This window comes from Pelophylax lessonae, assembly GCF_965119305.1.
Source record: "Pelophylax lessonae genome assembly, chromosome: 5".
In the NCBI taxonomy this organism is placed as follows: domain Eukaryota; kingdom Metazoa; phylum Chordata; class Amphibia; order Anura; family Ranidae; genus Pelophylax; species Pelophylax lessonae.
In genome coordinates, this window is record NC_138772.1 from 501278987 (window position 1) to 501297702 (window position 18716).

At 41.9% G+C, this 18716-nt stretch overlaps 1 protein-coding gene across 1 annotated transcript in view; it reads right to left on the reverse strand.

Annotated features, from left to right (window-relative positions):
• CSMD3 (CUB and Sushi multiple domains 3) overlaps positions 1–18716 on the reverse strand; it is a 1619578-nt gene that overhangs the window by 352393 nt on the left and 1248469 nt on the right. Inside the window, exons 36-38 of the mRNA XM_082258441.1 lie at positions 14097–14221; positions 6430–6526; positions 2154–2258 (exon numbers count right to left, since the gene is read on the reverse strand). Coding sequence (XP_082114567.1) covers positions 2154–2258; positions 6430–6526; positions 14097–14221 — 327 coding nt within the window. The remainder of the gene's footprint in view (positions 1–2153; positions 2259–6429; positions 6527–14096; positions 14222–18716) is intronic.

Consider the following 18716-nt stretch of genomic DNA (forward strand, 5'->3'; position numbering starts at 1 on the left):
TATGAGGCCTAAGGCAAAACTTGGACATGAGGCCCCACTCACGCCCATAATGGGAAAAATAATTCAAGCAATAAAAATTAACTGTATAAATTGCATATATTAAGAGCCTTAACCTTTGTACTATGAATTCACAGTGTCTAGAATTTTCTCCCCCAGCCAACCAGGGACCCTCTCCTCCTCCCTCAGCCACCCAGGGGCCCTCTCCTCCTCCCTCAGCCACCCAGGGGCCCTCAACTTCTCCTTCAGCCACCCAGGGGCCCTCTCCTCCCTTAGCCACCCAGGTGCCCTCTCCTTCTCCTTTAGCCACCCAGGGTTCCTCTCTTCTTCCCTTAGCTACCCAGGGGCCCTCTCCTTTTCCCCTAGCCACTTAGAGGCCCTCTCTTTTTCCACTAGCCACCCAGCGGACAACAGACACCTGGCAGCCGCAGTGAAGGGACTGCAGCACACTGCTGCAACTTTTATATCCGAAGATTTAAAACAATCTTTTACTTGGGAGATTTCCCTGACTGCGCCCTTCCAAATGTTGTCGCTCCGCCACTGGCCGCGAGGCCCCTGTAGGTGCGAGGCCTTAGGCGACCGCCTAATTTGCCTAATTAGAGAGCCGCCTATGTACACATACACACATATAGGTGTAATAGGAGCGGAGCCCTATGCCTGCAAATAATTTCATTAGCGCAGGCATAGGGTTCTGCTACTTTCACACCTATATGTGTGTATGTGTATATATATACATATATGTGTGTGTGTATATATACCCCTACACAGAAGTTCAGATGTCATGCCTGCCTCCAAAGACGTCCACAAAAAAGCCCAATAAACGCCTGCAACAAAAACAGCCAGGTGTGACAGGAGCGGAGCCCTATGCCTGCTCTACTAAAAATTCTAAGAAAAATTATCTTTTTTCTATAGCGGTCACCCTGAAATGGAAGAGTTTGGTCACCCTGCCATAGCAGTCAGAGTCAGTTCACCCTACACTACACTACAGTCACCCTGACACTTAACACTTTCCCTACAGAAACTAGATTATTAAATCTAACTATAGTGGAAAATAGTACCCTAACTACACTAGATATCCCTTTCCTCACACTAATAATTGCTAAATTACACTTTTGAAGCAGGAGTAACAGAACTGCTTCCACTCTCTTCCACAGCCCCTGTATTACAGTGCTAGATATTTAGTGGGGCTATGTTATATACTGGAGGGCGTATTCACTACTGATTGGCCTCTGGACCCCCTAGTCACTCCAATCACATTCCTAGCATCCTCCTGCCCCCTCAATTGGCTTTTACTGATGGTTCTGGTCCAATCACAGGCTTTTAAAGCCCAGTTCCTGTCCCATTGCATTTTGGTCGGTTCTGGTTGCCGAATTCCAAACTTTTTCTGCAAAAAGTTCTGAATTGGGCTGAATTTCGAACAGTCAATGTTTGGATCGAACCGATGGTCGACCCGAACCGTTCGATCATCCCTAATAAACAAGTGGAACTTCCCCTTTTGGGTGATATAGGGGTAAGATAGGGGTATTATGAGCTCATGTCTGTGTGATGACAAGGGGGTACTTTTTTTGACATACTGAGCCCAAAGAAGTAAGTTTGATAACACTGAGCATCACTCAACCTGAAAGAAGACAAAGCAATGAATTAGGGAGAGGGGAGTTTGTAAGAGACAGCGCCGGATAGAATGTAAGTATTGCAGCCAGACTGTGACCACTGGGCTTCATATATTTTTTGTGGAGTTGGGCTTTAAACACAGGCAGAGATAGATTAGGGATCCTGTTTTAATGTAGTTCCACCTTAAGGCCCTCGTGCATGTCTAAGATACAGTATGTATCCAGTCCTGCTTTATATGACATGAGAGGATTGGGTACAAAGTATAATATCCTTGTAAATTAAATGCAAAAATAATAACATTAATTTTTATGGTACATGCTTGTTTATTATTTCAAATTACTGGTTGCAACTATCTGCAAGATATTGTTCTGCTTGCTTCCGCATATTATATGCTCCTGTGTTTCCTTGTACATAAATATATGAAACCAGTACAGAATAACTGCATTTTTTCCAACATATGTGATAAAAAATTACATAAAATACGTTGAAATATATATCTGAACTACACTCTGCAACATAGACTGCATGAAGGTTCTGCCAATTACCTGTGTATTCCAGATGGAAACCAGCTGCAGAAACACTGATGTCTGATTGAAAATTTAAGTATAGGTTGTTTGATGTGCTGTTTAGAAGATGAGGAATGGTAGTGCCTGGAAAGAAGAGGAAAAAGGAAGTATGTCATTTGTTTTCAACACACAGAAAGAGATGCAGGCTTTAATAGAGGGATATCAAATTGTGACATTCATGTACCACCAAATAACTTATTAGTGGTTTAAACCCCCCCCCCCCAAACAAAAAAGTGTTCAAGCTAATTTCCACAACAGAAGACCCATAATTGTCTGGGTGCCCTTTTTTGGGGTCCTCATACCCCTTAATCCCTGAACAAAAACAGATTTCCCCATCCGTGCTGTAAAGAAAATGTGTGAATTCTGTATAAAATTGCATTTTATTTTGTATGTTTTTATATGTATTGCACACGGCACTAATAATGTTTTTTTTTTTACATGTTGCATTCTTTCGAGTCTTGATTATAAATGAGCCAGTCTATGTATTGCCCCTTGTTACCAAAAAGGAAAATTTGTATTATTAACCACTTGCTGACCAGCCGCCGCACATATACTGTGGGACATCGGCTCTATTACGTGAAACGACTTACCTGTAAATGGCCAGAGGGGGAGCCAATCAGCGGGTCCTGCAGACACGATGTCCACTGTCCACCCGAGATTGCTCCCCATAGAGACAGAATGGGGATCTGCCTATGTAAACAAGGCAGACCACTGTTCTGTCACAGATGAAAAAAGGGATCCTGTGTTCCTGCTATTCAGGAACACAGATCTCTATGTGCATCTAGTGAGTCCATCCCCCACACAGTTAGAACGCATCCCCAAGGCACACAATTAACCCTTTGATTGCCCCTGGTTTTAACCCCTTCCCTGCAAGTGTCATTACTGCAGTAACAGTGTATATTTTTAGCACTGATTACTGTAGTAATGTTACTGGTCCCCCCAAAAGTGTAAAAAATGTCAGTTAGGGGTCCTATCTTTCCCCTGCAATGTCGCAGTCCCACTAAAAATCGCAGACCGCCTCCATTACTAGTAAAAAAACATAAAAATAAATAAAAATGCCATAAATCTATCCCCTAGTTTGTAGACATGATAACATTTTCAGCAAACCAATCAATTTTCACTTATTGGGATTTTTTTTTACCAAAAATATGTGTCAGAATACATATTGGCCTAAATTTAGCAACAAATTGTCACTCTTTTTTTGTTTATAGCGCAAAAAAAAAAAAAAAAAACTCGGAGGCGATTAAATACCACCAAAAGAAAGCTCTGTTTGTGGGAAAAAAAGGACATAAACTTTATTTGGGTGCAGCGTCACATGACTGCGCAAGTCAGTTAAAGTAACACAGTGCCGTATCACAAAAAATGGCCTGGTCATTAAGGGGGTAAAACCTCCCGGTCCAGAAGTGGTTCACTTGATACCTACGTAATCATGTGTATAAAAATCTTCATTTGCACCGAATAAACAGAAGAGTTATTTGGATGCTGAGTGTATCTTTTGTGTCCCTACTGCAATAGGTAATAATTTAGAACCACTAATCAATATGGGGATAGGAGTTGCCTATCTATAAAATTTCCAGAACAATGCTAAACAGCGCAGATGATCAAATCCCCCTGCTGTGTTATTGTATTCTGACAGCCACAAGCGGTCAACAGGGCCACCCCACCAAATTTTGGCCAGTTCATCAGAAACCAGCTGCAATTTGAACAGTTCATGCCTTAAGACACGATGGGGTTTATTTACTTAAGCAAGAGAGGGCAAAATAAAGGCCCGTACACACGTACCGATTGTCGGCCGTAAATATTCGGCCGATGACCGATCGGCCGATTGTAGGCTTGTTAGTATGATGCTTCCGACAGCTGACAGCGCATTTTTGGCCGAAGAGAATCTGTCGTGCAGGCATTAAAATTTTTGTTGGCCAACACTAGAACGGCCGATTGTTCGCCAGTCAGTACAGATTTCGGCCGACAGACAGCAGATTTGCAAGACTGGGCATGCTCAGAAAAGAAAAAAGACAAGGAAAGTTAACCATCACATGACATCACTTCTGCAGTCGGCTGTTGTTGGCCGACAAAATTCGTGTGCAGTCTTTTGCAGTTTTCAACAGACAAGACAGCCCTGGACAAAAGACGGCCGATCGTTCGGCCGACGATCGGTACGTGTGTACGGGGCTATAGTCACAATTCTGCAGAGAAACCAATCAGCTTCTAATATCAGCTTGTTTAATTAAGCTTTAGCAATAAAACCTGGAAGCTGATTGGTTTCTCTGCAGAATTGTGACTAATTTTGCCCTCTATAGCTTTAGTAAATAAACCCCAATGAGACATCCATCTTCCTCCTATTTCTTTTTTGGATTTGCAGGTTGGACTGAACCATAAAATACAATAGTTCCATCAAAGTAAAAGTTTCTGTAAAGCTTTAAAAAAAAAAAAAAAATCAACAAAGCAGTATTTAGATTTCATCTATAGTGTCTGTAGTGTCCATTGTGTTGGTGCCAGCTGTCATAGTTGAAATCCTCTGTCCTCTGCTCCCTTCTCATTCCCCGCAGCCATAATCTTCTGGTGCTGTGAAGGCTAATAGAGCTGAGGGACCAGTCAAATGCACTAAATAAATGTGCTCACGCTTTTCTTCTCCTTCCTCTATTTATAGAAGCTGTACTATCGATTTCATGAATGAAAAATAATCTATGAATGGAGGAGGCAATCCTTTCCTTCTTCCAGTCCTCCATTCATAGATAGATTCCATCCTCTTCCTTCATTTATAACAGCTTGCATGAATAAAAAGCACTCTGTGAATGAAAGGTGGGCAGATGAATCAAAGTTCCATCTCTTCCATTCGTAGATTGGTTTTCATTCATGGAAGCTATAGTACAGCTTCTATGAATGAAAATGGCACACAAACTGCAGCTAGCAAACTGTTTCGTTGCAAAATAAAACAAACACCAAATGCACTAAAACACACAGTAAAAAAAAAAGTGAGGCTAAGGCCCCTTTCACACTTGTTCTGCGACTTGGGACTGCAAAGTCGCATGAGAAGTCCTACTCCATGGTTTCCAATGAGTACCGTTCATATCTGTACGTCGACAAGTTGCAATGACTTCAAAGTAGTTCCTGCACTACTTTGGGACGATTTTAATGCGTTTTGAGGTCCATAGACATAGGTAGGGCCGGCCCTACCATGGGACCCACTGGGTCCATTGGATCCAGGCAGAACTTGGAGAGGAGCAGAAAATTTAGATTTTTTTTTACAGCAGTTTTGTGTGTAATCAGTTTGTGGTGTGTTACGGGTGGCATTCCCTATCTCATACTGTCGCCCGTAGTGCAAAATGATGAGTATGAGGAGGCGGAGCGTCTCCTCCGGGGAACGTCCATCACGTGATTGTGGTTTTCGCAATGGCCTCAGACATCATCGCACTCCATCTCACCCAGGGCAGGCTGATCTTCTAGGGAGGTGGGCACAACAGACACAGGAGTGACAGAAGGCCTGCGGACAGACAGTGGGTGTTCGGTGGACCGGTCCGGTGGGGCGTTATGGAGGAAGATAACAGTATACTGTACATAATATTTTCTAAATGTTATATATTTATATAAAATAATGGATGTGGGGGCCTTTTGTTGGTGTGATTATTTTTCTTTGGGGGGGGCGGGGGGTGCAGCATTTTTTATTCTTGGACCCAGGCAGCACAATGTCTTGGGTCAGCCTTGGACATAGGTATTGGTTCAAATCTAGTCAAAATCGATAAAAAATTGCGGCAAAAAATTGCGGCAATTCCGCTGTAAAATTACACGACTTTTAGGTTTCATAAGTGTGAAAGGGGCCTTACTGTCCAAGTAGTAGGAGCTACTTTGGCATGTTTGTTGCATGTAGGGCAGCTCATTAAAGTAAATAGGCTGAACTATGCTGTTGCGTGCATCAAGAAACCGCATCCTTATTTTCATATGTCCAAACTCTTATTTGTATAGGCAGGGTCTGATCCCAGTCCTGCGCCCCCTAGGCCATTTTTACTTAGTCACCCTCTATGAACCTCACTACTTTCTGAACAAACACTTTTATATACCAATAATAATAATAACCTTTATGATTTTTTTTGCCATCGCTCATATAGATAATGGAAAAAAGTGTAAATCAAACACAAAATAATAATAAAAAGAATCACAAAAACAAATTCTGATCCATTTTTCATTTTACTTACCGTAACTATTTTTATCAGTGTTATTAAAATAGGTCAAAAATCAGGAAGCCACAGTTGCTGCTCACCTGAATAGCTGCCAAGTCTTGGAGCATTGTTGTCACTGCCATCATAAAAATCCAACGAGTCCCAGTTATGTTCTGTAGCGAAACTGACAACCTGCACCTGTGGGAATAGAGCGAGAGACAGAACCTTCCTGAAGAAGAGGGCTAGAAAAAAGACTTAAAACATGCACATATACTCACAAACAAACAACATTGAGATATTGGAAATATTCCTCTTTATGTTGTAACATACATATACCTATTTTTATATGATGACTTTTATATGATGACTGCAATCATATACAAAGGATAAAGCTTTGATCTGCATACATTTTGCCTTCCCTGGTCCTTCTATTTCATAAACATGCTAATATTAATCGCTGGATGTTTTTGAATAAAACCTGTTTTCGTTATATATTCCCTTTTTTTTTTAGTCCTAGTATTGCCATCACTAGGCCTGTGTGTTTCTCTATGCAAGGAAGACAGATTATGGCTGGTGGGAGGAGCTAGCAAGGTACTGTAAGATCTTCCTGAAAATTTCTCAGCATTTTGCATTTGTACTTCTTTCAAGGGCCCTCAGCCCTCATATAAGCAGTAGGCTGAATCTTGGAGGGAGCTATACAAATATCAAAATGCCTTGGTGGGTGCATGCAGGGATGTACCATTGGTTTCCAGCACCAAAGGTCAGGGATGGGGGTCCCTCAGTGATGTAATTGACCACATATGGACATGACTATACAGTATATAGTCAATGACATCATTAGGGTCCTGCACTTTTGCTTACAAGGCTGGGAATTCACTGTTTTCTCAGGGTCACTGGCCCTATTCACTTACATGGCCAAGGATTCCCGGCCATGTAAGTGAATGAGGCAGGTGATGTCACTAGTTGTTAAAAACTTCAGATCCACATGTCAGTTTTTCAGGCGTATCCGAACGGATGCCCCATGCATCTCCATGGGGCATCGGATGTCAGCGGAGACATGTCCGCTGACATCCGATCCGATCCTGTCCGTCAAATCCAGACGGATGGAAACCCTATTTTCCATCCATCTGGCGGATCGGATCAGATGGGAACGGAAAGATGGTCCGTTCTCATCCAATTCCCCCATATAGAAGAGCAGAGACACAGCTGTCATCCGCCTGTTGAGCGGGGGATCGGCAGATCGATCCCCCGCTGAGAAAAACGGAGTCCACCGACGGACTCCAAGTGTGAAAGGGGCGTAACAGCAGGAAACTTTCATATATAATAGCAGTACCTGACATTTGGCACTCGCTGAAGGGGTAAATATTTAGGTGATCGTCCTAACACCCGAACAGCCAAAGTTTGGTCTGAACTTAACCTTGACCTCAGCCTCTATTGCCACCCTTAATTACCCTTGTGTCCCCACCCACACTACACCACTGTGTGGATGTAAGTCTGGAAGATTGGATATTTTAAGGCAGGCTGCATTTGCATGCAGACTACCCCAGGTAATGTCAACATGTGATGCTGAACCTCCATAATTGAAAGAGTTGAAATATAATAAATGAAAGGGGCTGGCCATGGAGGGTAAGGCCAGTGAGGAAATGGCTAGATGGAGCTGGACATCCTCCAGCCATATAAATACGCTGGCTCTATCTGCCTTCCTGCAGCTTCCTATGCACACTGTGAAAAGCTAATAGTATGCATTGAAAACAGAGTAAGCCATTTTTTTTCAACAGGGGATGAGCCTCTCCAACTGTACAAGATTAAAGGGAAGTGAACCAGCTTCTCACAAGGCACAGACAGTATGGAAAAGCCTTCATCTCTTCAGCACAAGAATAGTGTTTTGGTAGGCTTTTCCACCTGTAACATCTACCCTATGCTGACTGGCATACAGTCAGGGGTACTTTGACTGGCATACAGTCATACATGGGGTACTTTGACGCAGTGGTGGGCTTGAGCACGATATGGCCATATGGTGGGACTAAATCCCCATTTTTATTTATGGATTGTCTCCATATTTGATAGTCATTTCTTTTGCATGTGTGCGCTATTCTTTTTTAATAAACATCTACCCTATGCTGACTGGCATACAGACCAGTATTCATATTCTCACAACCAGCATGTGCATGATATATGATAGCAGGGTGGAATGTTGAGAACGGGAAGTTAATACCTGTTTTTAGTTCCTAAATAAACTTGTGGTTGGGGCTAGGTGCATTCATTAAAGGATAAGTTCACCTTTCATAACATGTTACATCCATTCTCAGGGTGTAACATGTTATGAATGAACCGGTCACTGCACCTCCCTGATCCCCAGTCTGACAGCAGGGATCCCCCCCCCCCCCCCAGCTGTCACAATTTAAACACACCGTGCCCGAATGTGGCTCAACTTGCCTGGCCACACCACTCATTCACATGTGAATGGAAAACAACAAGGTCTGGCAGCCTTTGCAGCTGTCGTCTTGTATTTTTCAATGAACTACCGCAGCGCTGTGGTGCACTGCGGTGCGCTGTGGTGCACCGTGGTGGTTCATTCTCTCTTCTTGATTGTATCTGCTTGTCCGTACAGGATGTACGGGCACACATAAGCACTGGCAGATCTGGTGGAGACCTGCATGGCACCAGCAATTTGCTAATTGCTGGTGCAATGCTTTACAGGCTCAAAAATAAAATAAATAAATAAATAAATAAATAAATGCACCTTCTTTTTACCAGCAAAAAATATGCATTTATTATTTTTTTCAAAAAAGTGAACTTATTCTTTAATATTATATGGGCTAATGTTTGATTAACCTGAATATTTTTACAAACATAAATCCCTGACAAGATGAGTCCCGCGAAATTAAGATTTTTCAAGAGTTTGATAAAACTATAAATAAAACAGAAATGTTTTTTAACCCCAATTAAGCTTTTCCTTTATGGCTCCTTTCACACGGCCGCTCCGTGTGAAAGGTCCGCTGCGGGACTTTTTTTTTTTTTCCCACGGAGCGGATGACATTTCTGTCATCCGCTCCGTGTGCCCGCATATCATCCCATCCGTTTGCGGATGATATGCGGACATAATGTAAGTATATGGCACTGCGGATGTCAGCGGATGACACCGCTGACATCCGATTTTCCTTCCTTTCCGTTTTTTGCACGGAAGGAAAAATGGGGTTCTGTTCCATTCGTAAAAACGGAACATAACTGACAGGAGGAAAATCGGGTGTCAGCGGATGGTATTCCGCTGACACCCACAGTGCCATTCACTTACATTATGTCCGCAAATCATCTGCAAACGGATTGGATGATTTGCGGACACACGGAGCGGCCGTGTGAAAGGACCCTATGTCAGTTAAATACACTCCAGCTGCATCCAGAGAAAAAGATGACTCACAGTTCATTTTCTTTAGAAATTAGTTACTGCCTGAGTAGAAAAGCCTGTCTCCTGTCCATATACTGCAGAAAAGATCCATTGCTTTTAGTGGGGAAGCAGTGGTCTGTCTGCAGAAGTCCAGCATGTCACCTGCTGAGGGAGATGTATATCTCTGCAATCATCAAAGCTCATACTCCCTGCTGATTTAAAGCAGAGCTCCAGCCCCTCTAACCAAAAAATTAAAAGTCAGCAGCTGCAAATACTTTAGCTGCTGATTTTTAATATTAGGACACTCACCTGTCCAGGGGTCCTGCGATGTTGGCACCCAGCCAATTTTAGAATTGACTCTTGGGTGCTGCCACCACCATTCCTTGTAAGGAAAACTGGCAGTGAAGCCTTGCAGCTTCGCAACCGGTTCACTACTGCGCATTCACAAAATGTGCTTCGCTTTGAGAATGGCCTGGCAATGGGGGAAGAAGGAGGGGGGGGGGGCGAAGGTCCGGGGGACTTTGTTGCGATGAGGTCATCCAGAAGTGGGGACGAGTACCTGTCAAACACAGGTATCTGCTCCCCCCAAAGGTGCCAAATGTGGCAGCAGAGGGTGGGGAGGAAGCAAGCAAGCAGAGCTTCCCATTTCGGGTGGAGCTCTGCTTCAAGATTTCAAGCTCTGACTCATTAGGGGACATATTGGATGTCTGCTTCTACCACCGCTTCTACAAAGAGCAAGGGTCTTTCTCTACTACATACTGGTAAGAGACAACTACTCAGGCTGCTTTCTAAAGAAAAAAAAAATTTAAGACTTTTCAGACCTTTTGTGTTTATGCACCTGGGGTGTGCTTTGCAAATTCAAAATGAGAGTTAATTTAGGATTTAACATTAACAACTGTTAAGCTGATGAATGCATACACCAAGAGATGCAACCTAGGACCCCAATATGAAAATGTTAACTCCAGCATGCCTCTCCTTCTAAAGCGTATACAACTTTCAATAGGTTTAAAACGTTTTAGTGCCGGTTCACATTTGTGCGATGCGGGAACGCTGCGAATATGCAGCGTGATCCCGCATCGCATTCGCACCTCTGGCAGTTCACACTGCCATATGCGATATGCAGGGGGTGTCAATTAAAAGTTAACGACACCCCCAGTTGCGATCGCAGTGCGATCTGCAAGTTCGCACAGAATCGGATCACACTAGTGTGAACCACTATACGATTCCGATTCTGCTGCGGATAAAAAAAGCCTCATGTGCGAGTTTAGTGCAGATGCGGTGCGAATTCAGCCATACAAAGTGTATGGCTGAAATTCGCACCGCACATGAGATCGCATGTAATTTAGGAGCAGTGCGCTCCGAATTACATGCGATCTCCGCGATCGCACTAATGTGAACCGGGACTTAAATATTCTGCTAAGGGATGTGGGGGTGGAAGCAGAATGGATGATCAGAACCCCAGCCTAAAAGCTGGGAGTGGCCTGAATGTATTTAGGACCCTGTATTTTGAGGCCCCTGGGGCAAAGATGAGTGAAGATGTGTGTATGCATCTACCTGTGCCTGCTTTTACCTTAGAGGGCAAGGTTTTAATATTCTACTTAAAATGTATCTACAAACCAAATTCCAAAAAAGTTGGGACAGAATGCACCATCAATGCTGAAAGGTTTTATTGCAGCATATGCTCCCACCTAGATGACATATTTTTCAGGGAAGGCCTTGCATATTTCGTCAGGGCAATGCTAAACTGCATACTGCATCTATGACAACAGCCTGATTTTGTAGGAGAAGAGTCCTGGCTGCTTAACTGGTCTGCCTGCTGTCCAGACCTTTCACCATTTGAAAATATTTGGCACCACCTTTCCTTAAAATGGTACATTTTCTCAGTTTAAATATTTGATATGCTTTCTATTTTCTATTGTGAATAAAATATGGGTTTAACCACTTAAGCCCCGGAGGATTTGGCTGCTAAAAGACCAGGGGGTTTTTTGCGATTTTTTACTGCGTGACGGACAATTGCGCGGTCATGCGACGTTGTACCTAAACGAATTTGACGTCCTTTTTTTCCCACAAACAAAGCTTTCTTTTGGTGGTATTTGATCACCTGTGCGATTTTTTGATCATGCGCTATAAACAAAAAAAGAGCGTCAATTTTGCAAAAATAACAATATTTTTCACATTTTTTTATATGAAATTCCCCCCAAAAAAAATGTAAAATCAAAATTTTTTAACATTTTCAGCCAATTTGTTTTATGCTACATATGTTTGGTAAAAAAAATCGCAAAAAGCGTATTTTGATTGTTTTGCGCAAAAGTTATCGCGTTTACTAACAAAGGGAAAGATTTTTGTCATTTTTGGTGTTTTTTTTTTAACGCGTAATGGCGGCGATCTGCGATTTTTTTTCGGTACTGCGACATTGCGGCGGACAGATCGGACCCTTGACTGACATTTTTGACACTTTTGGGGTTACCAGTGACATTACTGCAGTAATCAGTGCTATACATATGCACTGTTACTGCAAAAATGACACTGGCAGGGAAGGGGTTAACTTTATTGGAGAGGGAGGGGTTAAGTGTGTCCTAGGGGCGTGATTCTAACTGTATAGGGACATGGCTATTGGTGTAAAAACAAAGATCAACGGTCCTACATAGTAGAACCGTCTGATCTTCATTTTTACACCAGGGAGAATGACGGGCGGCTTGTTTACATAAGCCGCTCCGCCTTTCTCCCTTCACCGGAGCGATCGTAGTGTGACCGGCGGACATCGGGTCCGCCGGTCACACGCACTGACTTGTCAGTGAACGAGCCGCGGCGGGCGCGTGCCTCGGCGGGCGCGCGCCCGCCCGCAATTGGCTCTCAAGTCAGTGACAGGCGAGTGACGTATCCATACGTCACTCTGCCTGGCCGGGGCTGACCGCCGCAGTATATAGTCGTGCGGCGGTCGGCAACCGGTTAAGGATTTGCAAATCGTTGCATTCTAATTTTATACAGATTTTACACAGCATCCCAACTTTTTTGGAATTGGGGTTATAAATCCAAGACCCAAAATTAACATATTTTAGCTTATCAGTCCTTAGATGTAGTGGCTGCATTTGTTTTTTTTAATTCAGGCTTTACTTTCCTTTATTCTTAGCTGCTGATCCTTCTAGAAACACACTTCCTTTCTTGGGTGGCACCGCTCACTCACCCTACTGTATATATGGACAAGCAATATTTTCAGCATAAGACAGCAAGTGTATTAGGACTATAGCCCACCTCCCCTCTAATCTTTATAATAAAGTTATAGGGATGCTTTATAGTCCTAACACACTGTTTGAACTAGTACTAGTAGTACTGGATTTCTAGCAGGATCAACAGGCATTTTGCACATATCAAAACACTTCCAAGGGCATATTTAGCAAACCAAATGGGAGTAAACAATATAGGCCACACATTTATCAAAATTATAATAAATCAATTACTTAATGCAACCAAATGGATCAAATTGAAAAAAAAATGCAAATCAGAGAATCATCCATCAAATCATTTAAATTGAGCTCTCAAACAATGTTACCTCTGCCAAACTGATTGGCCACAGCAAAATTGTGATGATTGTTTCTGATGGAATGAACACATATCTTAATCAGGCCTATTTATAAAACATTTGTTTCACAACTGTCAGAAACATTTACGCAAGCTGAACCAAATTTCACTGTATGTTCTCGAAAAGATTAACTTCTGTATTATTAGCTCCATCTAGTGGCCAACATGAGGTATAGTTTTCTGAAATGCCTTAGTGAGAAAATATACCACATTTTGGCCACTAGATGGAGCGGATGATACAGGGGTTAATGCATTTGAAACCAGAAACATTTCAGTTTGCACAACTGTTTCTGACATTTGTGCAACAAAAGTTGAAAAAAAAAAAAAAGAAAATGTGTTGGAGAATCAATCGTAATTCAAATGTATTTAAAATATAGAAATCAATAGATCGTTTCCACTTATAGCTAATAGATTTTATTTTTAAAGATATGTTTAGATCATGGGAATGTGCAGAACAATATCAGATGCATTGCCTTACTCAATATTTTTATTGATATCTAATCATTTATATATGATTGCTCTTACCTAAATTGATTTCAATCATTACATGTATGGAAGCATACTTACACTTACGTACACTTTAGTTACAGGTTTGGTATACGTTGGTTTTAAAGCATATTCCTAATTTGCATTCATGACTATTAGTGTGTAGTCACTGCCCACTTGGTGGCACATTAAAAAAAATAAAAAATAAATACCAAGTAGGTAGTGACAGATATCACTTTACTGGTGTTAATAAATTGTTTTCCTGTCATCACAAAAGAGCGAATGTGACATACGTTACATAATATTTTGTGATCTTACTTGAATGCCTGCTCCCTCCGGCACAGTGATTTTCCATATACAGTTCAAATTGTTGTCATATGGCTCAGGGTAGCCGGGAGATAAAATAGTTCCCTTGCGCTTTGTTAAAATTCCTCCACAGGGCACTAAAATAGAAAAACATAGAAAACAAAATAAAATGTATATATAGTCGTATTTGACAGTTATTGCTTGGTCCCGTAATCTGCAAAGAATATAATAGGATCTGACAATGGCTGAACAGCAAGGCTTTAAATTTAAAGAATACAATACAGCTGGGTACTTTTAAAGTGTTGTGATGTGATCTATAGAGAAGCATGGAGGGTTATTTAACAGCAAAGAATTCCAGGTAAGCACAATGAAACTCTTTTATAAAACTGAAGAACATTAAAGGCCAACTCCATCAAAAACTCATATTTTAGTTGAAGTTTTAAGTTCAATGACAAACTCTTTTTCTTTTATCCCGCAAGGACTCCAGTGGCGAGACGTAACCAAGAGATGTCCCAGTATCGTCCAACTGGCACAGCTAGTGATGAGCAAATGTCATAAAATCCACTTTTCTGTCATTTCAGTACAACAGACAGAGATTTTTGCTTTGTGGAGTGGATAACCCAATGGGCCAGAGTAACTATTGTTGGTATGTCAAATAGTTGGCTCATCGGATCCACCAAATAATAGTTCAATATGAAGGATTTGAAATAAAGCATGCAACTAGTGTGGCAATTAAAAAAAAACAATCTCAAAAGTACGTTTTTGCACAAAAAGTCTTGCAATCTGCACATGTTACACAAAATGGTTTCCCAATATATAGCCAAATAAAGGTATGCAGTAGTGTGCTAAGAGGATGATGGTGCAAGCCAGATATGCACTCTACTATTCACCAAATAAACTATATGTGCTGCAACATTTCAGTTTCTTTGATAAGTGACAATTTACTTTCAAAAGCCGCTGATCTTAGTTTATCTGGCCCAATCTGTCTGGATGTCACAACACTTTCTCAAACTCAATCTATCCAAATCTGAGCTCATAATGTTTCCTCCCCCTGTGCTCCTTCCCCTGACTTCTCTGTGGAGATCAATGGCACAACTATCAGTCCCTAATCACATTCCAGGATTGTAGGTTTAATTCTGGACTCTGAACTCTCATTTCAGCTACTGTCCCAATGTTGCCACCTCTACCTCTGTAACATTTCCAAAATATGCCCCTTCCTAACCAATGACATCACAAAGCTACTAATTTACTCCCTGGTTATCTCTCGCCTTGTCTATTTCAACTCCCTCATCGTTCGCCTTCTTTTACAAAGGGTGTTCTACCTTAAGTTCACCATGAATGCTTCTGCCCAACCCCTTCACCTTTCCAATCATTTGGTGTCTGCTACCGCTCTCTGCCAACCCCTCCATTGGCTTCTGGTGATCCAAATAATAAAATTCAAATTACTACCAAACAACCTACAAAGCCATCCACAAAGCCATTCCCAGCTACATGTCCAACCTCATCTCTAAGTGCCAACCAAACCATTCTCTTCAATCCTCTCAAGACCTCTTTTTCTCTGTCTCCCTTGTCACCTCCTCCCAACCCTGTCTCCAAGACTTCTCCAGTGCCTCTCCCACCCTCTGGAACTCCCAGTGGAAAGCTCTAACTGATTCATTCATTTTGTGGATCCTGTTGCTGCTCGATTAGTCTGCCATTAGTCATCAGATCACCAGTCATCAGAAGGGTATATATGAGGAAGCAAAGCTCTTTCTCTACTGAGATGGCTGCCTCCACACAAGGACACTATGTAGAACAAGGCATGGTAAGTCAATAATGGGGAAAAGTTCAGCTGCAGGGAGAGTGCTGGCTAGGGTTGAATGAACACGGACTGTATTGTTCGGGATCGTACCGGACTTTTGGGTGTTCAGTACCCTGACACGGACCCGAACATTTTACTGTATGTTCGGGATACAGTCCGTTGTTCGGTAATTTATTTCATGTTTTGGTGCGGTTTTAATGGCGCGGTTTCAACAGCTGCAGGACAGCCAATCAACAAGCGTTTAACTAGTGTGCCCTTAGAAGCCACCACAGCCATGCCTACTAATGGCATGGCTGTGATTGGCCAGTGCAGCATATGTGACCCAGCCTCTATATAAGCTGGGGTCATGTAGCGCCGCACGTCACTCTGCTCTAACTACTAAAGGGAGAGGTTCCTGCTGCTGCTGAGGGAGAGATAGGAGATTATTGTAGGGGCAGGCTGGAGATTGCTTTCAGGGAAAGAATAGGAAGAATCTTCTTTAATCAGACAGCGATCTACATCGATTTTATTGTGTGGGGGTGCAGTGCACAATCTTTTTGCCCTGACCTGAGCCCAGTGAGGGGGAGGGAAAAAAAAACTTTTATCAGTCTGTTAGGTTGGCGGCGTGCGGCGTGCAGCGGCCATGTAATGCAAGCTCAGTGCATATGTGTCTGCTTAATCTGGATTAAATAAAAAAAAAAAAAATGTTTTTTCCTTCATATTTTACTGTGACATACAGTGTTAAGACACTGCTGTTCTAATCTGCTATTCAAAAAGCACCAATTTAAGGGGAAAATAATATCCTATCCACATTTGTTTGCAGAGCACTTGCCATGCTCTTAAGAAGATTTTGCCGCTATTTGCAGCTCTCTAGCCCTTTCCATGTTTTTTTAGAGCCATTTTAGTGCTCAAAAGTTCGGTTACCATTGACTTCAATGGGGTTCGGGATCGGGGTAAAGTTCGGGTTAAGTTCGGGTCACGAACCCGGACTTTTTTTTCAAGTTCGGCCGTACCTGCCGAACCCAAGTGTTCGCTCAACTCTACTGCTGGCAATACTGGTGGGCAAACCATTGCCCTCTGCTTGCTTCTTTGGGGTTTCAGGCACGTATTTTTAATTTAAATGTGAGAACATTATATTTTGGTGTGGTTCTGAGTATTAGAATTTACTTCACTCTATACCTTTTTTGTTTATTTATGGATTTCCTACTGAACGCAATGATGATTTTAGGAAGAGGAAAAGGAGATGAAGTGAAGATAAGAAGCACATCAATGTCTATTTCATAACACTTTATTTGACCCATTTGTATGAAAGGTCTAAAAATATGGTGAAAGTTTAAAGTGTAAACATCATTTTAAGGACTTTGTTTTTATATCTGGACAGATTTTTTAAAGCGCTGGTGTATACTTTTTTGAGGGTCCATTTCAACATTACAGATCCTCTTTAAGGCCCATAAGTTTTTGTGTCTACAAGCACCTGCCCTACATACATACAACCCTAGTTATTAAGTTTGAATTCCATTTGGGTTCATTCATGTTGGAATATCTATAATGTTCAGGCACTAAGTTAGGAGAGCCCCATGTCTACACAGCATCAATGCAGCAGTCGGCAAAAGTGTTATCAGATTACTCACAATGCTAGAATTAATTTGAAATGTAAAAACTATTTCTGCAATGTCTTCAACTGTTCTCTGACATGAGAAACTTGTTACTGTTAAATATTTAAATCTGAAACCATATTGTGAAACTTTTCCTCAATTTGTCCGCTTGGCTCCCTGTAAAACAAGATGTTTCCCTGGGCCGTTATTCTGAGCCCTTAGCCATCTGTGCAGAGTCACTAAACCAACTCTTCCTAATCGGCAACAGGTAATCTTTGCTTGACGTTAGTGCCACTTTCACCAAGATAATGATACTGTATGCAAAAATAACAGCTGTAATGGAAAGCATTAGAGTTTGGTTAATGTCATGTTTTTTTCCTGATAACATTTCATTATCTACAAATAACGGTAAAGACTTCTAAGCTGTACTCCTGAGATATCTGAGCATTTTAATCACTTGAATATATTTAGCATATTTTAATTAGTTTATTTCCCGTGTATCTCAGGAGCATTACTACCTCAGGTCTGCAGTGGATTCCGGAGGTAACATTTTATGGGCTTTAATTGCAGAACTGTGGGTATTATGTGTTCCTAAAACGGAATAGTTAAGTTACTTTTTTGCCTTGACTGGTCAGTTTATGAATTCTGGACTTGTTCGGGTAGTGTGTGTTGTGCATACAAATATTCTAACCATTAAAGGATCTCTTAACCCAAGAACAAAACTTTAATGTATTGCAGCTTAATGAGGTTTTAAACCCAAAACCAAAAATGTATTATATTCCAGCTTACCAATCATTAGATGTAGTGGCTGCATCAATTTTCTTTTGTTTGGCTTTTTTTTTCCCTCTATATTCACCTGGTGATCTGGCCAGTAACACACCTCCTGTAGTACTGAGGCATAAGTCTGGCAGAATGAGCACAGGAGGCTCAGCAGACAGCACCATTGTCAGTCTGTGGGGGGAGGGGGAATGTTAAAAGTGTAGCACTACCCTCACAAGGACTGCTGATAACTGGTTCCCCTATCCCTGCACAGCTGGGCAACAACCATTTCTCACTCGCATCCAGACACAAAAAATTTGTCTCTGAGCTTGGTTTTGTTGTTTTATTGGGGGTAATAACTTGAATGGGGAGAAACGGTTATGGGATACCCAACTTGACCGAAACAATGATTGGGGACACCTTCCTTTTTATGTACAAAGTCCTGGACTGTCCTCCTTCCTGAACACCGTCAGCCTTCAGTGATTAAAAGCAAAAGTC